The sequence below is a fragment of the Glycine soja genome, chromosome 1 (genome assembly GCF_004193775.1).
Source record: "Glycine soja cultivar W05 chromosome 1, ASM419377v2, whole genome shotgun sequence".
NCBI classification, from domain to species: domain Eukaryota; kingdom Viridiplantae; phylum Streptophyta; class Magnoliopsida; order Fabales; family Fabaceae; genus Glycine; species Glycine soja.
The window spans coordinates 32,031,049-32,052,813 of NC_041002.1; the positions used below are offsets into that span (position 1 = coordinate 32,031,049).

A 21,765-nucleotide genomic window follows, 5' to 3' on the forward strand; every position below is an offset into this window, starting at 1 on the left:
TTGCAAAACTGCTTGGGTTGCTAACGTATGATACATAACTTGCGTGACGTGATCACACCACCAATATGCAAAATACAAATTGCACCAACTCTCAGACACGAATCGACAACTCATGCGTGTTTTGATTCAAAACAAGATGGCAATGGGAAGGGACTGAAACCGATATGTGGTTCCCCATTCCTGCCTCCCCAAACACATCCCCGTTTCCTACATATATATAGTTTTTGGAGTGCTGCTAGGTGTACCCAGCAGTTTTGCTGGTGCACCCAACAATTATTGTGAAAAGGTCATAATTCCCTCACTAATTTATTTTTTAAAATGAAACCTCTCTCTCTCTCCCCGCGTTTGTGCTTCTGCTTCTTCTTCTTTCGGATCAACTCTTCTTCTTCCTGCTTCTTCTTCATTCTTTGGGCGTCTTCTTCTTTATTCCTTGTGCGTCTTCTTTGTGCCTCTTCTTCTTCTTCGTTGAGGAGGTTGCCGCCATTGTTGCGGTGGTGCTGCAAGGAAGCTTCTGCGAAGAGCAACGATCGTTGAGGAGGTTAGTGCGTCCACCGTCGAGGTAAGCACCGTGAACCTTACCCTTTTTTGCTCCAGTGTTGCCGACGATGACGGAAACCGTTGTCGGAAATCGCTGGGAGCTTTACGGATCAAGTGATTCGTAAAACTCACAGTTTGATTTTAATTGAAAAATTGCCAAATATTATTTGATACCTCTGAATGTATGCTAAATATTTGATAAATAGTGTCATGAATATCTACTATTTCATACAAATTGCCATGAATGTATGCTAATTATTTGCTAAATACTTTTATTTGATTTAATGCGAATATGTAATTGTCTTTTATGTGATTGCATACAAATTCATTCCTTTAACTAAGTTATGACTAATATGATTGATATTCCTATAAGCTAACTTCCATGTGCTTCATATAAGCCAACTTCCATGTACTTCCTTTAACTAAGTTATGACCAATATGATTGATATCCCTATAAGCCAACTTCCATGTGCTTCATCTCAACATATCGAGGCACACAGTCAGCACCCAAGCAATCTGCAGCTTCTTGTACCTAAATTCATATCTAACAATTTAATTAGAGGAGAACAACAATGAATAGAAATAGAAAATCCAAATTCTCCAGTTCAGGCATACAACTCAATAGGTATAGATAGATAGATAGATAGATAAATAGATGCAAATACTTGCAATTAATGGATTAAAATAGGAATTTGACATGATAGAACTAGGAATTTGGCATGATGGTAGTTTGCTTAGAACCTCTGAGCCTGTATGTGAAGAAATGCATTTGGAATCATGAACCAACTATCCCAAAACCTTAAGTTATTTAGAACTCTAAGCCACATGGTCGGCTATAATATAATATCACAAATGATGAACCAACTATTCCACACAAATGGTTTTATATCAAACACTTTCCATTTCAATGCAAATTTTAGAGCAATAAGCATTTTGATCAAATCTGAAGAAGAAGAAAAATAGAAATATGGCAAAGCAAGTCAAAAACATATTGGAGTAAACATTAATTTTGGTCATACAACAATCATTTCCATAAATTTACCGTTTAAGTTTAAAAAAATCACAACTTGCATGAGATATTAGAATGAATCATAAAAACACTTGGTAAACTACTTAGTAGTTAATATTTCAATTAATATTGCTTGGGGCTCATAGGAATGCACTTCACTGCCAGTATTAGAAAAGAAATAGCTCATAAAGGATAGAGTATCCTTTAACTAAGTTATGACCATGTACTTCCTTTATAGGTTGAACCAAATGAATAAGCATAAAGCTTGACCAGTCCACATAAGTGAGGCTTTTATTTTCCAAAAGATGAGGAGTTGCTTCCATTTCAAGAAGATTGATTTCTTCTTTCTTTGGCTTTGTTCATCTAATATCAATAATATTAGGATCCATAATCAATTTCCATTCAATCATATAGTGTACTGAATAAAAACTAACCCGATAAAAGCTTAACATGTGTAGCTTTTCTTGACATGCCTTTCTTGAAAGCCTGACAGCTTGCGCGACTTTTAGTCAATAAAATTTGAGCGAATGAAATGGGTGATTGAATTTGCGTCACTCATTTGCAGATCATGGTTAGGACCAGAGGACTAGGTCGTGCCTTAGGTCAGGTTACTAGCAGAGGTGTGGGCAGAGGAGATCGTGATGATTCCGATGATGCTCCGCAGCGTCGACGACCTACTGCATCCGCACGGAGGCAGCGAGTCGTTATGACTGCGGATCACGTCGATGAGCCAGTCATCCATGCGCTAGATGTTCAGGATGACCCGATGGAGGAACCAGTTGCTGTGGAGGACATTGTGCCAGACATTTCTACGGACACAGGCGCAGAGGCTGCTGAGGACGCGCATGAGGGATTTTCGGGTGGTCCGAGCGACCCATCCGTGTTGACCCTGTATGCGAATCACGTTGCTTGCAGCGTATGGACGGGAGAGGTATTTATACTATTTATTTTTAGTTACTTGTAATTAGTTTTCCTTTAAATGATGATTTTAACGAATTTTTCGTTCCTTTATACTTCAATTCAGGAGCGTCCTGAATTGAAGCTATCCTCTCATGGGAGGAAGGTCCACAGTTTAGGCAGGCCTGTCCCTGCCATTGAGGAACTTGTTGCTGGTATAGGACTGAGTTCTCTAATCGCGTGTTCGGTAGACATCGACGATCAGAGACTTTTGTCCATGTTTGTGGAGCGGTGGCACCAGGAGACGTCTAGTTTCCATCTCCCGGGGGGAGAGCTCACCATCACATTGGACGATGTCTCCTCGCTTCTCCATCTTCCAGTGATTGGCGACTTACACGCTTTTGAGCCCTTGCACGTGGACGATGCGGTTCAGATGCTGGTGGACTTGTTGATGGTCTCTCCAGAGTCTGCTAAGGCTGAGACAGCCCAGTGTCGCGGACCGTACGTACGCCTGCAATGGGTACGTGATATATATGAGCGCCGATGCCAGGCAGGTCATTGGACAGCTGCGGCTCGCGCATATCTTCTTCACCTTCTGGGTTGCACTCTGTTTGCTAACAAGAGTGCAACCAATGTCCATGTTGTCTACTTGGAGGCCCTTCGTGACCTTAGTATGACGGAGAGGTACGCTTGGGGAGTGGCTGCTTTGGTGCATATGTACGACCAGCTGAACGATGCATCTATGAGCCACAGCCGACAGCTTGGCAGTTACATCACACTGTTGTAGGTAACAAATATGTTTTTTATTTGTTCAGCCTCAACAATGTTCAACTTTTAATTTTGTTACACTTTCATTATTAATGTTTATAATTTTGATGTTACATCTGTAATGCTGAATTTACGAGCACTTTCCGTTGATCGCGGACTCCACTACTGATCAGGAGTACGACAAGGATTCTCCACGTGCGTGTAGGTGGATTGCGACCAAGAAGACCGTGAAGAGCATTCGTACGCCAGCGTATAGGGAGCGCCTGGACCGACTCCAGATTCCGGATGTCTGTTGGATCCCTTATGGAGAGCACCGGGAGGTTCGGGACTTCCACGCCAAATCGTGCTATTCTGGTCTCTTGCGCTGGGGGCCTGTTGTTGTTTATTACCGACCGGAGAGGGTCGTGCGGCAGTTTGGCTACACGCAGACCATTTCTGCTCCTCCTGTCGATTCATGGGTCTCGTATGATGATATACACGACAGGTGGATGCACTACGAGGATCATATTGTTCCAACAGGTGAGGTGTGCGTTGTGCCAGGGGCGTGTTCCAGTGACTACATGGACTGGTTCTTCCGCATCTCCCATCCTTTCATGACACCAGGTCACGCATTAGATCCTCTGCCTCATGCTCACGCCCCGCAGCCCCGAGTCGTCCCTCAGGCCCCGCAGACGAATATCCCTCACGTGCTGGAGCCAGGAGCATCGTCGACATTTGCGGAGAAGCCTAGACATGCAGTGGTAAGTAATACTAATAATTTACGTCATTTACCTCAATATTTGCATAATAATTTGTGTAATCAATTCGTTTTGTATGTAATAGGAAGTTTGTGATGACATTGTTGAGAGGTTGGAGCGCCATCTAAGTCTAGGGGTGGTCACGCCTAACTCATCGACACATGAGGTGATTGAAGAATGCCTCAGATTGGTTAGGAGTGTGACACAGGACCATCTAGTATATGTTAGGTCTAGACGCAGGCGGCGCACTGATCAGGCGTAGTTTATGTACATATTTTATATTGATATTCCATGTATATACAAATATTGTACATGAACTCATTTCATGAGTATTGTTAATTTTATTTATTTTCATTAGTAATGTTAGTTTTATTTATTTTCATTGATTGTGTATTCCATTTGTGTCTATATACACGCGTGTTATTAAAATGATCTAGTTAACTTAGTTATAGTATATGTAAATTATTATAAATGGTCTAGTTAACTTAGTTTACCAACTAATAAAAAATAATTTGAAATATAACTTTAAATATTAAAATAAAGAAGTTGAAAAGGGTGTAAAAAAAATTAAACAAAAAATGGACATCATTCGTTATCTAATATCCTTATTTTATATAACGTACTAATATTTTTAATATAATAATAATTATTTTTTTATATTCTTTATAATATTAATGATATGATTAATTATAAAAATAAAAAATAAATTAATGATGATAATATTAATTTTATAAAATTATTATTATCTTTTATGTATTTATTAATTTTTATTAATATGTATAAAATAACCTTAAACAATATCTTTAAATATACTGTATATTTAATAAATTATTATTTTTTCTCTTACAGATCAAGTTGATCCGTAAGAGACTTCTGGATCAACTTGATCCGTAAGTGGATCAACTTGATCCGTAAGTGGATCAACTTGATCCGTAAGTCACTTACGGATCAAGTTGATCCGTAAGAGAAAAACCAAGCAAGGGCAATTTCGCCATTTTTTTTAAAATGTTAGGTGCATTAACAATAATGTTGGATGCACCTAACAACACTCTAATTTTTGGTTCCACATTTCTGTACAGCAGGTATCGGCTATATCCAGTCACCTTGTAATTTTAAAAAACAAAATAAAAACATAAAAAATAATTCTAAGAAGAAAAAAACAAAACATTTGATTTTATATGAAAGTGTCACAAAATTTATTTAAGAAAAAAAATATTATCATATGTATATCTAATCCCAAACTTCTAATCCTATCAACAAATAAACATAAGAATCAGTCATGACCTAGTAATCACTGTAATAAAAATAAATCCAAGGTAACATGAGTATGCACTTCAATTAAAAAGACAAAAGATGACAAAAAATTAATGAAGTAATATATGTATATGTTACATAAAATAAAAATAATTTAATTATTACTCATAACAGATATAGATACGAGAGGGACATATATACCCATCCCCATACCTATTTTTAAAAATCAGATATTATCTGTATTCATACTCATTCCCGATCAAAATAAAATTCTCCATCAAACTCGGGATGGGAGTACTTGTTTGTCATGCTTAAGTAGGACAGAAACTACACAACTCGTTGTATGGGGAAGAAAACGAAAAGGCACAAGCTCTCCATAAGGCAACTTAAAGGTCAAAATTGTTGTATTAAACATTGTTAGATTTCTTTTAAAGCTTTTTACTTGTGACGAAATAAAATTAATTTAATTTTCAGGTTATTAAAAATATCAGGGGTAAAATACAGAACCAGTCAATCATATTTTTGTTCATGTTTTACCAAAGAAAAAAAATCCTCTACAATAAATATTACATTATGTATAAAAAAATTACAAGTCATGAATAAAGCCTATAACAATATCCATATCCATGCTTGTGGGGCTTAGCTCATCTAGTTATCTCCATCCATGACAAACATGTTACTTGAGTTCGAATTCAAGAATAATCAATTGGTAAGTTGTGTAAATTTCTTGTAATGTGCCTCCTAAACTCGGAGCTGCCCAAATTCTAAACCAGGGAAGCCATGTCCTCACCCTGAATTTTTATGTTCCAAAAGACATTAAAAAAAACCAGGTTTCACTAACTGGTAGTATTCTCTTTGCCCATAGAGTTCCCTGAAACATCAGAGTGCATCGTCATATATACTTTAAAAACCCAACAAAATATGAAGATGGTTACAAGCCTCAAGAAGATTAAAACTTCTATTATCTAGGAGAAAAAAGGAGACAAGCAAAATTGAAATTTAAGAAGAGATAAAAAGAGGTTAAAGAGCAAAAGCCAACTTTTACTACAAAGTGTCTTTCTTCTTCTTGGGCGACATTATATCACCATTATGGAGAGAGTGCCCCCAGCTGACAGATATAAAATTAATTCTTTTTATGAGCAGATGCATATCATGAGGACCGGTAAGCTACTTGTGTAAAAAAATATGTTTTATTCACTCTTAAGCAATGTTGTTAATGGCGGATGGCGGTTCATGGCGAAAAGCCAAAAATCTGCAATAAAAATATGGCGGATGGCGTAGCGAAAAATGGCGGATATCATGACGGACAAAAAAAAAAATACATATATATAAACTCATTGAAATTGAAAAAAACAAAGGATTGCATTCAAATAAACTAAAAAAGTTTCATGAGTTCATACAATAATCAAGTACCAACACCAAATAAACTCATTAAAGAGTTCAAAATAAGAAAATGATAAAAACATAATGCAAAGTGCAAAGTGAAGGTTGAGACTCTAATCATCTTCTCCAATCCCAACATAATCATCTTCGTTGTTATCATATGGTAATGGAGCATCTCCCTCTCCCTCTCCCTCTTCCCCATCAGACGCCTCAAAATTGATCATGATTTCTTCTTCTTCAGATTCAAGATCAATATTCTCCTCAAAATCTAGATCTTCATCATTTTCTTGGATTGTTTTTTGCTTCCTTGATGAAGATCCAACAACCATTGCCTATTTTTTAGAAGTTTGGGCAGCAGCAACACTTGTTTTTTGCTTTTTCTGCCTAGTATACATCCTACACTCTCCAACCTCCGAAGCCTGATACACAGTTGCCCAATTTAGAGCATCATCATCTTCAAATACCAAATCATTTCCAACATCATTATCATCATCTTGATCCATCTCTCCCACGAGCCATTCATTGCACACATCAATATTATTAAGAGAAATTGGATCAATTTCATCTCTTGCATTATATCTTTGCTTCAATTGTTGGTTGTATTTGACAAACACCAAATCATGCAACCTCTTGTGCTCAAGCTTATTTCTTTTTTTGGAATGAATCTACAACATAACAAATAAATGTTGATTTCAATCTCAAATATACTCCAAATAAAACTTGATCATCCAAATTAAATAAAATTAAAAAGTATAGTTAGAGTTTTGTCACAATTACTTGCTCAAACACACTCCAATTTCTTTCACATCCTGAAGCACTGCAAGTCAAACTCAAAATTTTAATAGCTAGCTTTTGCAAATTTGGAGTTTGTGACCCAAACATTCGCCACCAATATGCTGCAATACCAATTACCAACCAAGAGCATAACTTAGAAGTTAGAATTCTGAATTATAACACTAATACATAAAAAAATAGTATGGTATTTGTATTTGTCATATGGTAAAAGTTTCTTACTAGGAGAATGAGTTTTCCTTTGAGCCATTGCAAAGTCAGGACCAAAGTGTTCAGCACCAATCTTGTAAAGATGCAACTCGGTTAGAAATTTCTGTTGCATATCAAATTGTGGAATCAACTTCATAATGCACTCAAACAAACCATTGGTGACCTCAAAATCAAACTCCAAGTCAGTGTTGTCATAAAAGAACTTTGGATTTAAGAAGTGGGCAGCTGCATGCAATGGCCTATGAAGCTGACAATTCCATCTTTTATCAATGATTGCAAACACATCTTTGTACTTGCTTTCATTGTTGTTGAAAGACTTGATAATTATTTCTTTTGCCTTGTCCATTGCTTCATAAATATAGCCCATGGTTGGTTTCTTTTCACCATCCACAAGACGAAGCACTTTCACAAGTGGAGCCATGACTTTAAGAGTGTAAACCACACTATTCCAAAAAGAAGGCATGAGAACTACCTTTGCAGCTTCTTTTCCCTTAGGCTCCTTAGATAGCTTGTTCAAGGTCCATTCATCAGAAGTAAACATCTTTCTAATATTTGCTTTCTCTTTGTGGAACCTTTCCAAGGTTAGATAAGAAGTGACAAATCTAGTAATAGCATGTCTCACCAATTCCCTCTTGTTTGTAAAATTTCTCAACAAACTTAAGGTACTAGAATGGGCATAGATAAACTCAACTAGATTAATTGCCCTTCTAATTGTCTTTCTTATCAAGGGAAGCTTCCCAATATCTTCAAGCATCAAATCAATACAATGAGCTGCACAAGGAGTCCAATAAATATGTTTCTTTTTCTCCTCCAACAACTTACCCGCTAAAACATAGTTGCTCCCATTGTCGGTTACAACTTGAACAACATTCTCTTCTCCAACTTCCTCCACAATGGCATCAAGCAACTCAAAAAGCTTTTCACCTGTCTTTACAAAATCAGAGTCATCAACAGACTTCAAAAACATGGTACCAGCTTGAGAGTTAATCAAAAATTTAATTATGCATCTTTGTTTCCGATCAGTCCATGCATCGGACATAATAGTACAACCATACTTGACCCATTGCTCCCTATGGCCTTTCATCAAATTTTCAGTATATTCAACTTCCTTCTTTAGGAGTGGAACTCTGATGTCATGATAGCTAGGAATTGGCAAATATGGCCCATATTGACCAATGGCTGCAACCATATTCTCAAAGCTTTTCAATTTAATGAGGTTGAATGACAAACCTGCTTGGTACCAAAAGCGAGCAATATGTTGATGCACCTTCAATACTTCATTCTTATCCATTGACTCTCTTATGTTCATTTGTCTCAACATCTCCATTTTTCTCCGATTGATTGCATTTTCTGAATTCTTACAAAATTTGTCCATTGGTCCTTTTTTAGTTCCACACTTTGTCTTTGCACTTGCAGTAACATTACAAGAGTCCGCAAACTCATCTTCTTCACTTCCATCAAATCCAATTGGTTCACCAAATTCAAAATCTCTTATATTTTCCATATTACCACTGCCAGAAGTACTGTAAGTGGTCCCACTTTTTTTGGTAGCCATATATTCCTTCAACTCTTTGACTACATTTGGTGGAGTTTTCTTGCAAGCTGCAACGTTACCCGACTTCCCAATCAGGTGTTGTTTGGCTCAGGTTATTCCTCCCTTTGTGATTTTTCCACAGAAATTACAAACAATGGTGTTTGTATCTCCTTCCACCAGTGAATGACAATATTTCCAGCCTAGGTCTATCTTATTTTTCCTCATTGCACTTGCAGTAGCAGCATCGGATGATGGTTCAGCCATTTAAAAGAGGACTGAACAAAAAAAATTGTGGTGTCAAATAGAAAAAAAAAATAAAAATGGAATTGTCGAAAGTAAAAAGAGGGTGTCAAATAGAAAAAGGGAAAAAAAGTTACAGACAGAAAAAAGGGGTGTCAAACAGCAAAAACAAAACCAAAAAAAAATAAAGCTTCAAGATGCCCAACAGAGTTGGATCGCGATGTTCTGCGTGTGGGTCGTCGCCGTCGTTCACGCCGTGCTCGTCGCCGCCGTTCACGCCGTGGGTCGTCGCTGCTGGTTGTTATGTGCAGCGGGTCACGCGTGGGTGTGGGGTGTCGTGGCTGGTTACAGGGGTTGCAGCTGGGTTCCGGGGTCGCAATTTGTGTTGAAGCTTGGAGGGGTCGCAGCTGCGTTCTGAAAGCTTTGAGGGGTCGTGCTTTTCATTAAGTTACCAGGTAAGGTCGGGTCAGCCCAACTCCTACCGCGGACAAAAAAAAAATTCTGCCATTTTCCGCCTCGCCGCCATGTCCGCCATGACTGCCATGGCTATGGCGGCCGCCATGGCACCGCCATCTTCAACCCGCCACGCCACCGCATAGCGGTGGCGTTTTTTCAAAAATCTGCTACGCAACTCCGCCATGGCGGCCATTTAACAACACTGCTCTCAAGCAGAATTGGACCCAGCTAACCAGGCCAAATCAAACTCAAGCCCAGGCTTCTCATCAGTGAAGAAGGAAATAAAGAAATTTAATTTTAAGAAACCATTCAGAAAATTGTGACTAGCAAACATCAATTAAGATTTATGCCAATATTTCCATGAAAAATGCATTGTTAGAACTTTACTTAACAAATACCACAGACAGGGTTGCTTACAGATCCTATACAGTACAAAATAGAGTTTCCCTTACATATGTAAGAGATTGGGTTAGGATTTCGTAGATCCTTAAGTACAAGGAATACATATATGTAGTTGTAGAATTATTAGTGATTGTGCAACATGGAAAAGCAAACATCATTAATATAATCCCAAATCATTTTCCATAAACAAATGGAGCCTTAATAACAAGTAGGAAAAAGGCCAAACGGTAAACTTCATGCAAAATTATGTCCAGTAACAATAAGTGGATAGTGGATTCATCTGCATTCTTAGAAAAGGAAGAAGAAATTTTCAAAGATAAAAATGAACACACGAGGAATCAATAGGGAGATATAAGGTGGGTTGAATGGTTAACGGAAAAGGAAAGAGGAGAAAGATCACGGGTTTGATCTCCTCTGCTAACAAAAAAGATGAACTAACATTTGCTGATAAAATAAAAAAATAAAAAAAAATGACGAATCAATAGATGTTTTCATTGATTTGATCCAATATACTTTAGTTTTTCTTGAAATAATCCACTATCTTTCATACAGTAAGACCCAATAACATAATGCTAGATAGTATAATACTATAGTGTAAGTTACATTATAAACTTTCATACTATTCAATGTTTGATGCACATGACTGTGACTGTTGAGTGATGATGATGGTGGTGGAAGGATAAGGTTGAGTTGAAATAGAGATTCTTTTGACCAACCTAATATAAAATAATCCTATCAGGTTTTATCACACTAGTGCTTGATAAGTTTATCCTATAATCATATAGGATAAAATTGGGTGAAACTGGATAACATTATCCAATCATATGTCACACCAAAAACAGTCGATAAAATTGAGTCATATAATATAAACTCATACTATAATGCCTTGTACCAAACAGGCCGTGAGAGTTGGAACTTGGAAGACACCAACCAAAGCCCTTTAAGTAACATAAATCAAGTAAACCTACTCTTTTTGGTAAAACGTTGAACCTATGTCCAACCAATCACATGAAGAGGTCAATACTTGGGGTTGTAATATGTATTCCACAAAGTATACCAATTATTTACATGTGGAGGAGTGCATGTCAATCCTCTTTATTTTTATTTTCATATTTAAAATTAAAAAGAGAATGGAAGAACTATCTTTTCTGGGGAGGGGGTAAGTAAAAGATTAAGAGTTTGAAAACTACATACATATAATTACCCATTAACCACAGCTTCCTTTTCCTTAACATAAAATTGTATCTAGGAAGAGACAACCTCAGGTTTTTCCAAATTATATTATCACTAGATTGATGAAGCCTTTCTTTTTGTTTTGAAAATAGGGGAAAGTTAGGATACGCATATCACTAGGGTATCAGAACTGCCCCATGTGCTGAAACTTCCATTTGGCAGGAACTTCGATTGACAAAGCCAGTGATTGGTATACCTTTTGCCTCGACTTTTCAGTTGTTTGTGGATTTAGAAAAGAGGCTTAGGACTCTTGATTTATCTGGTATGTTTCCTCATAAGTCTGCCTCCCAGTTTGTTAACCATGTTCTAGTACAGAAAAAATCCTTCTTTAATTATCCCTTTTAGATCTATAAGGCTTTTTCTAAGAGAGTAATCCTTTATTCGGACAACAATATTTGATAAGATCAATGTTAATGATACGTTGAAATGCTATTTGTCATAGCCTCATAGGAGGCTGTCTCCTGATATATGTCATGTGTTGTCTAGTCTAGTAACCACCAATCATCTGTTTCTAATTTGCCCAGCCGCCAGCAACTAGTTATATGGAGGAGGATTTTAAGTGAATCTTGTGCCTTGGTGACTTGTTGGTCATAGGTTCGAATCCGGAAACGACCTCTTTGCATATGCAAGGGTAAGGCTGAGTACAACATCCCTCCCCCATACCTTCGCATAGCGAAGAGCCTCTGGGCAATGGAGTACGAAGTTTTTTTTGGTAAACCCTTAAGAATTTGAATTTTTTTCCTTTTATTTTTAGCATTTTCAAGGGGTTTTGGCCAAGCAAAAAAGGGTAAATTTTATGGCAAGATATTATATTTGTGTCACCATTTGGTGTCAAAGGTTGAACAGAAATGCTTTGTTTTTCTAAAGAAAATTCTGTATAGGTTTACAATATGACAGGCATATTTTCATAGCCTTTGTGGTGTTAAGCACATGATTTTTTAAGCAGTCTCATTGTTCGGCCTGCAGTGGGATTGACAAGATCTTATTTCTTATACTGTTTCCCTTTCCTTATTGTGCAGTTCCTGTAAGGAAGGTTAATTTTCTTTATCCTCCATTAGTTTTAAAATATGTCCATTATACAAAAAAAAAAAAAAAAAATCACGTTTAAAATGCCAGATAAATTTTATACAAACCCTCATTCAACACATAGGAAATAAGCAAATAGCTATTATTATTATTTTGGTCAAAGGTCTAAAAATGTCACGTGAAGAGGGGAAGGGTGGCCTAAAGAGAAAGCAAAATGGCCAGACTAGGATGCAATCCCAGAATCAAGTAGGGAATATTTTCATTATACAAAAAAAGTATTCATGTCTAATATGCATCTATCATTGTAGGGAATGCTAGGTAAATGCTATCCATGCCCCATAATTGGACACAGGAAATATTATTGACTATACTATTATTATTTTCTAGGTAACAAAGAAGGCTTAAAGATGTCAAGCGAGGACAGGGAGGGAGGCTAAAAGAGAAAGCATGACAGTTATACTAGGATGCAATCCCATAATCAAGTAATCTCCAAAGGAACTGGGGATATTGATTCTATAGATATAGCACGTTTAGGAACCTATCATAGAGATTGTGTGCCAAGAGTGGGACATTTCTCTGAATAGCAAAGGCATTAAGGCTCAACTAGAGATCTTCTTTCGGTTCTTCCTTTTCTTACCTGAGTTTATTTGTTTACAAATGATAGTGTAAAGTCACTGAAAAGTAATTGGAGTATAACAAAAAAAAAATGTGACAATTGATTATACTGTTATATAGTCAACACCTAGTATACATTGCAAGCACGAAGGCAAGTGATAAAGAAAAATTAACTTACGCTAGATCAGCCATGGACTCTGATTTGATCACAGCCTTCCCTTCAGGCAGTTCTAGGCAAGAATAATGCATTATCATTTCCTTTAATGTATGCTTGGTGCTTTTTAAATCGTTATCCCACAAGATGCACTGATATCAAAAGCACAAAATAGTAACATTAGTAGTTAGTACCCATGACATCCAGAAGCTCAACACCCTCCACCAATATAAGCATGGGAAATAGAACAAGAATGAAAAAAAAAAAAAGAAATCTGTCTGGGTTTAGAAACTGCATACTCATAAGATTTTCACCCATCTCTAGGTAAAGAACATAAGGTCATAAAAAGCATTGTAGTTAAAGTAGAACCAAAAAATTACATTACCTTCCTAATATATTCTCTTTTCACAGCTTCATAAGAAACTTTGCCTTCAGGCGAAAACATTGAAGCATTCCAGAGTGCCCCTCTGGCAACCATCACTGACGAGGCACCTTATGTCATACCAGTGTCAATTAGAAATTAAATATGAAAAATGAATAGCTACATAGCTAGTCTACCATTACAGGAAAAAGAAGTAGAAATGAATACTGTATATTTGATACAATAGTAATCATCAAGATCAAAAATAAATTCCCATAAAACATGATAACCAATACTTTCTTCTTATATGACATTCAATTCAAATGCTTACTTAGCCTAACTTTCCTAGAATCGGATTTATATGAGCCTCATGAGTTATTTTGGTGGATCCATGAGTGATATCCAGCAAGCAATCTGATATACCCTGGTAAGCCACATGAATATTGAGCTTGTAGAGAACTCATTAACAAGGACAAGGATTAGGTTGCAACATAACTAAATACAGACCAGGCAACTCAGGTCCCTAAAATTTATGATAAAAATCAACTGCATTTAGCATTTGTTTCACTGCACTGCACATTATATACAAAATACTATTCTAACAAAACATAACTCAAAATTCAGTTGAAGTCTAGGAGAATTCTTTTCAGCTACCTGTGGCAGATTTAATGCGTTCAAAATCATCATACTCAAAAACATCACCATTTGCTATAACTGGAATAGATAATGCTGACACAACATCAGCGATTTCATTCCACTTAGCAGGATCTCTGGGCCTATCTGGGACTTTTCTGTAAATAGATCAACAAGGAAAAAAGTGAACATGTGTTAATAACCAAAGATTAATATTAGTGATTAAATGAAATTGAACAGAAATAGGAGAGAGAATTATCATCCTCCAATGGTTTCCCCTTCCCAAATCCCTCCACAACAAAACTAAAGCTCAATTCTCCCGATTGATACAACATAGAATGAGTATCTGCTTCGCCTACACCCCATTATTTACTTATCACATTGACCCCCTCTAACTAACTAATATGCTGTCTTAACTAATGTCCCCTTTCTTTCCTCCTAACTAACTACTAACAGCATGTTTTAATGCAACAAAGATAAAAGAATAATCATATCTGTGATCTAATTCTACATTGCTTTTGAAATATGCATGCTAGTAAATGAAAGTGCTACATTATTTTTTAGTTCTTAAGCATCAAATTTTCAAAAATGATAAATAAGCCTAAGTTGCACATGTGATATTGTTTGTACTCAGTATGTCTCTGGAATCTCAGGCTAGTTTACCTTAAAGAATATGCTTTTGTTAAAAAAACAGGGTCCAAGTCTATGAATGAAAAGCAAAGAATATGGAAAGACTAACAAAAAGAGTTTCAACAAAACTGGCATTCCACCAGTTTAGGATTCCAGTCCAGGTCATGGATAGGAAGTGAGAGCACGTATCCCCACCCTCTATCTTCCATTCCTAGGTTAGCTTTGCTATTCTTAGCTGGTCCCAAGCCCGGATAAAAGGAGAGGGTTGTGTTAGGCTGTCGACAGCCAACGTAAAACTTTGTCGAATCTCTATGACATGGATCAATTACGTAATAATGTGAATGCTAGGTCGTTGCCCGGAAACAACGCGCTGTATGGCTCGAGTACAGTGTCAAAAGAGCAAGGGCCATTGCATCGCCGCCCGGATGTAGTGAAAAGTAAGCAAGGGTTCCCACATTTTCGTGAACGGGTGTGGGTAAAGAAGCTAGTTCATGACAGGAGGATTCGCTTTGGTACATGGAATATAGGCACACTTACTGAAAAATCTATGGAAATAGTGGATGTTATGGTGAGGAGGAAGATCAATTTTATGTGCCTACAAGAAACTAAGTGGACAGGTGAAAAAGCGAAAGAATTAGACAACTCGGGATTTAAGCTGTGGTATACGGGAAAAATCAGATCAAGAAATGGGGTAGGGATTATTGTGGACAAGGAGTGGAAGAAGGATGTCGTAGATGTAAGAAGAGTAGGAGATCGCATCATAGCCTTAAAATTGGTAGTGGGACAGGACACCTTTAATGTTATTAGTGGGTACGCACCACAGGTTGGGTTAGCAGAACACTTTAAGGTAAAATTTTGGGAGGATCTAGAAGGGGTACTTCAGGATATACCCCAAGGAGAGAAAGTTTTCCTAGGAAGGGATCTCAATGGACATGTAGGTAGTGTGGATAGAGGTTTTGAGGGGGTGCATGGGGGTTTTGGCCTAGGGGAGATGAATGGGGAGGGTAAATCGATCTTGGAGTTTTCGGAGGCTTTGGATCTTTCTATAGCCAATACATGGTTTAAGAAAAGAGAGGAACATCTTATCACTTACAAAAGTGGAGGGACATGTTCTCAGATAGATTTCTTCCTTATCAGGAAGTCTGATAGGAAGTATTGCTTGAACTGTAAAGTTATCCCGGGAGAGAGCTTGACTACCCAACATAGAGTTTTGGTTATGGATGTAAGAATTAGAGATAGGGCAAAGAGAAGAAGTCCTATGGTAGCACCAAGGATCAAATGGTGACACTTGAAGGGTGAGAAACAAGGAATCTTCCAACAAAAGATATGGGAGGGATGGTGTGGACAATCACAAGGAAGTGCAAATGATATGTGGAACAAGACGTCCCAAGAGATTATTAAAGTGGCTAAAGAGACGTTGGGTGAATCTAGAGGTTTTGGACCTAGGGGTAAAGAATCGTGGTGGTGGAATGAAAGTGTTCAGAGCAAAGTTAGAGTAAAAAAGGAGTGTTTCAAGGAGTGGTCTAGGTGTAGAAATTCTGAAACTTGGGATAAGTATAAGATAGCTAGAAATGAAACCAAAAAGGCGGTGAGTGAGGCAAGAGCCCAAGCTTTTGACGGACTATACCAAGCTCTAGGAACCAGGGACGGAGAAAGATCTATATATAGGCTTGCTAAGGGTAGAGAGAGAAAGACTAGAGATTTGGATCACGTAAAGTGTGTTAAGGATGAAGAAGGCAAAGTCTTAGTGCATGAAAAAGATATCAAGGAAAGGTGGAAGGTGTATTTCCACAACTTATTTAATGATGGATATGGATATGACTCTAGCAGTCTAGACACAAGAGAAGAGGACCGGAACTATAAGTATTATCGTCGGATTCAGAAACAGGAAGTAAAGGAAGCGTTGAAAAGAATGAGTAACGGTAAGGCGGTGGGGCCAGACAACATACCTATTGAAGTGTGGAAAACTCTTGGAGATAGAGGTCTTGAGTGGCTCACCAAACTCTTTAATGAAATTATGAGGTCAAAACGCATGCCGGAGGAATGGAGGAGAAGCACGTTAGTGCCAATCTATAAGAACAAGGGGGATATACAAAATTGTGCAAATTATAGGGGAATCAAGCTCATGAGTCATACCATGAAATTATGGGAAAGAGTGATCGAACGGAGATTAAGAAAGGAGACTCAACTTACTGAGAATCAATTTGGTTTCATGCCGGGAAGGTCGACCATGGAAGCGATTTATTTATTACGGCGGGTGATGGAGCAATATCGCATGGACCAACAAGACTTGCACTTGATTTTTATTGACTTGGAGAAAGCGTATGATAGAGTGCCTAGAGAGATTTTGTGGAAAGCTCTAGAGAAGAAAGGGGTTAGGGTTGCATATATTCGAGCTATCCAAGATATGTATGATAGGGTATCGACTAGTGTTAGGACACAGGGTGGAGAGTCAGACGATTTTCCCATCACAATTGGTTTGCATCAAGGGTCAACCCTTAGCCCCTACCTTTTTACCTTAATTCTGGATGTCCTCACGGAACAAATCCAAGAGATAGCGCCGAGATGCATGCTTTTTGCAGATGACATAGTCCTCCTTGGAGAGTCGAGGGAGGAGTTGAATGAGAGGTTGAAAACTTGGAGACGAGCTCTAGAAACACATGGCTTTCGCCTAAGCAGAAGCAAATCAGAGTATATGGAATGTAAGTTCAACAAAAGAAGGAGGGTATCTAACTCAGAGGTGAAAATAGGAGACCATATTATCCCTCAAGTCACACGGTTTAAATATCTTGGGTCTGTAATACAGGATGATGGAGAAATTGAAGGGGATGTGAATCATCGCATTCAAGCAGGATGGATGAAATGGAGAAAAGCATCGGGGGTGTTATGTGATGCAAAGGTACCGATCAAGCTAAAGGGAAAGTTTTATCGGACGGCGGTAAGACCGGCGATTTTGTACGGAACAGAATGTTGGGCGGTCAAGAGCCAACATGAGAATAAAGTAGGTGTAGCGGAGATGAGGATGTTGCGGTGGATATGTGGTAAGACTCGACAGGATAAAATTAGAAACGGAGCTATTAGAGAGAGGGTTGGAGTAGCGCCTATTGTAGAGAAGATGGTAGAAAATAGACTTAGGTGGTTTGGGCATGTAGAGAGAAGACCGGTAGACTCTGTAGTGAGGAGAGTAGACCAGATGGAGAGAAGGCAAACAATTCGAGGCAGAGGAAGACCCAAAAAGACTATAAGAGAGGTTATCAAGAAGGATCTCGAACTTAATGATTTGGATAGAAGTATGGTACTTGATAGAACATTATGGCGGAAGTTGATCCATGTAGCCGACCCCACCTAGTGGGATAAGGCGTGGTTGTTGTTGTTGTTGTATAGGATTTAGGTACTCTATGGTAGTCAGTGCTGGGCTTTAAAGGAACAACATAAAAATGAAGTGGGAGTAGTAGAAATGAGAATGTTAGGCTAGATGTGTGGCCACATAAGACAAGATACGAAATGATTGTATATGAGGAGATATTAGTGTAGCATCGATTGAGAAAAAGATGACAAAAAATCAGTGAAGGTGATTTGATCATGTATAAAGAAGGCCAATAGAAGAACTAGTGAGGAGATTAGATTGCATGATTTTTAGTCAAGTGAAAACAAGAAAAAGGAGACCACGAAAGACATTGGGGGAAGTTAAGAGGGATCTCATGGTACATAATATCTCAAAATCTAGTATTTAACCAAGCGAATGACATCATGTGATTCATATAGGCAACCTCACCTAGCAGGAAAAAACTTTGGTGTATAGGATTTAGGACTTATATTATGTACTAAACTCCCAATCCTTATTAAATAAGGGAACAAATACTCGCTAAAGTTAAGATAAAACTCCCACAAATGAGTTTTCTACCATGGTAAGGTTCTGCTAAGAGTAAGACAACACTATTATGATGGAAACTGAATTTGGAGCAGTTATGACAGTTAAAAATAGAGAAAGGGAGACCAAGAAAGACCAGGAAGTTGTTAAAAGGATCTCATGGAGAATAATAATACAGAGGATTTGTTTTTTAGTGAAGCCTAGGGGCATCAGACAATCCATGTTGCTGCACTCACCAAGTGGAACAAGGCTTTTGTCGTTTCATGCTCTCCCTGTAATTCTCCATATCCTAATTATTTGAAAATTTTATCCATCGCAATTGGAGTAACATATCATCAAAGTATTATCCTGCTTTGACTGATTTGAAAACAGTTAAATATGCCTCTGTCATGCCTTCTACCAAACATTGTATATCATCCCAGGCCCAGATAAAAGAGAAAAGTTGCATAACATAGTCAATGGACAACATAAAAAAACACATATCTTTTATAAGAACCTAAGGGAAATATTGTCTATGCAACCATCAATGAGAATAACTGCCTCATGAAAACAAAATGACAATATTTGTTCACACTAGAGAAACAAAGGTCCAGGAAAAGGGACAGGACTTGGAGATTTTACCTTCCATGGACTGCAAGAGCAGAAACACCAGTTTTCTCAATTCGTCTGGCTAATTCCACGGTATCATGTGGCGATTTTAGAAGTCGAATCTTACATGTTACTGGTGTGTTCAAATTCCTCCTTAATGTTGTTAAGATCTGGATTTTTAAAGAGAATGGATTCAAACACATTTGAAAAGCACAATCAGAAAAACAACAGATTATAGACTTACATCATGAATAAGCTCTGGTTTGGACAACAGAGCAGCACCCATCCCACCACTCACAGAAAATGACTTCGGGCAACCCATGTTAATATCTACAGCAGCAACATCATTACACCTGCAAGTCAAACATCTAGCCAAACATATAAACATAGGAAAAGAAAACAAAATATACACTTAAATAAATTACTTGTTCAATGTAAAAAAAAGCTACATGTATTGATCCTGCATAGCAACTTTGGTGGGCATAAGAAAACATTCATCCTTTATCATAGAATTTTATAACAATTAAGTGGGTCTCTATATTTTGAATGGGAAGAAGAAAATATCTTTCAGCCAATCATGACAATGACTAAGATTGCAACATTTTTAATCTATATATGTAAACAGGTTTTCAGTATATATACTAAGAATAAAAAAAACATAAAGAGCCAACAACAACAATATCAACAAGCCATAGCTCACTGGGTGAGGTTATTTCCTACATGGCATAACTGACCCCAGTGAGAAACCTACCACATAAAAATAGCACAGCTAACAATGCACACATATTTAACTTAAAAAAGTAAAAAGCAAAATCACATATCAACTTCAGTGTAAAAAGGGAAACAAAATACACAATTAACTTACACTAACTGAGCAGTAGCTAGGGCCCTCACAGCATCTGATGTGCCTATTTGAAATACAACCGTATCCTTTTCTTCATCGCAGGTTCTAAACACAACATTTTTTGTCCCCTTCTCCACAAAATCAGTGGATCCAATGAGTTCTGACAAAGAATTTACAAAATAGGTTTCTTAGTAAACCAAAGCTAAATAAGAAAAACAACAGGTATATATCTCCAAATTCTCCCATCAACCTCTTAACAATTGATGTCTAACTCTAACCCTCATATTAAATAAATAAATAAATATTTACATTTATCATCAAGAGACATCACAATTTTATTTCATAATGTGAACAAGTACCACTATTACTAAAACATAAAAGAGGAATACAATGCAACATTAGAATTAAATTCTGCATAATTTATTTAACATTTGTTAATATAAGAGAGTGCAATTGAAGAAGCAAGAGGCGTAGTGGTTGTGTACCGTTGATTTGGCGGTCGCACTTGAGCATCTTGTGGTCAATGATTTCCTCGCCGTAAGTGATATCTGCACCATATTGAGCAGCTAGTAATCTAAATGGGAGAGTGCCCTACCAAACAAAAAGGTTAAAAACACAAAAACAGAAGTGAAATGATTTGAGTGTTGGAATTAGCAAAAACGGTTGTTTAGTATTGAGAGAAGTCAAGGAAGTTGAACTCACAACGCGAACCATAGGGGCGAGAACGAGTTTGTTGCGGTACTCCATGTTTGTCGGATGGGTTTGACAAATCCTATGTTCCCACGTTGCCCTGAGCAAGATAGATAAAGAATCAAAGATGCAAATTCTAAGAATACAAAGGGAATTTTTCTTTTGTGGGATGGGGCGGTTTGGGTTTAGACGAGAGACCCTTTTTTTGTTTCCACGGAAAACGCCGGTTGTAAGTGCATCTTTGGATTATAATTGTTGGTAGCAGAAGTACTTTTGCAAGAGTATCTGCACCATTTCGTTTGCTTTTAGTTGTGGGGCGTTGGATTTTGTTTTGGAATTAGTGCTCAACTAGTTGGATGATAAAATTTAGTCGGAAATTGATTTCTTTTATGACTAAAATATATTTATTTTATATCCATAATAAATTAGTAAATTTTACATTAGATCTTTAATGAAAAAATTATTATAGGTCCTTCATAAATTAAATTGTTTATGTCATTAGCTTAGATTTGTTAAATATTCATGTGCTCGTTAAAGTTTTAAGATGTTATTTCTAGCGATTTAAAAAACATTAATACCAAGTTAAAAAATTGACTTATAATATGTGATAGTTTAAAAACTACTAAAATCATTTTTTTAAAAGGAAATCATATCCAAGGCATAGAACACATGCTCAATTTAAATAAAAATAGATATGATTGAATGGTAGCTTTCTTTCTTTCTTTTTCCTAATCTGACCTAAAATCCTAAATGTTCCACCTTCTCCACCCTAAATGTGTTCAAATTTTCCAATCAAATTGGTCCTTAGATTTTTTAAAGACTTTCAGGGAGTTATATGAGATGAAAATCCCATGTATGGTTCTGTAATAGAGATGGCAACAGTAATGTCATCAACAACTAC

General features: G+C 37.3%; 2 protein-coding genes across 5 annotated transcripts; both read right to left on the reverse strand.

Moving 5' to 3' along the window:
* Window positions 1–790: 790 nt before the first annotated feature.
* On the reverse strand, window positions 791–21,184 carry LOC114414690 (tRNA-dihydrouridine(20) synthase [NAD(P)+]-like). 4 transcript variants are annotated; one of them, XM_028379056.1, is made up of 10 exons: window positions 21,063–21,184; window positions 20,877–20,964; window positions 20,660–20,765; window positions 20,196–20,334; window positions 19,575–19,683; window positions 19,364–19,500; window positions 14,263–14,399; window positions 13,633–13,739; window positions 13,272–13,399; window positions 791–1,069 (listed from the first exon to the last, which is right to left on the reverse strand). In XM_028379056.1, the coding sequence occupies exons 1-10, from the start codon at window positions 21,101–21,103 to the stop codon at window positions 1,012–1,014; spliced, it is 1,050 nt and encodes a 349-aa protein (XP_028234857.1). In that variant the 5' UTR covers window positions 21,104–21,184; the 3' UTR covers window positions 791–1,011. The 4 variants fall into 4 exon arrangements, with proteins under 4 accessions (XP_028234857.1, XP_028234879.1, XP_028234864.1 ...); XM_028379063.1 differs by lacking the exon at window positions 791–1,069 and adding an exon at window positions 5,656–6,073 and having other exon boundaries at window positions 21,063–21,183; XM_028379071.1 differs by lacking the exon at window positions 791–1,069 and adding an exon at window positions 12,990–13,115.
* LOC114414680 lies at window positions 6,541–12,113 on the reverse strand. Its single transcript, XM_028379044.1, has 3 exons — window positions 7,600–12,113; window positions 7,363–7,481; window positions 6,541–7,250 (listed from the first exon to the last, which is right to left on the reverse strand). Exons 1-3 carry the CDS (start codon window positions 9,140–9,142, stop codon window positions 6,918–6,920), a joined length of 1,995 nt encoding a protein of 664 aa, XP_028234845.1. The 5' UTR covers window positions 9,143–12,113; the 3' UTR covers window positions 6,541–6,917.
* Window positions 21,185–21,765: the final 581 nt, after the last annotated feature.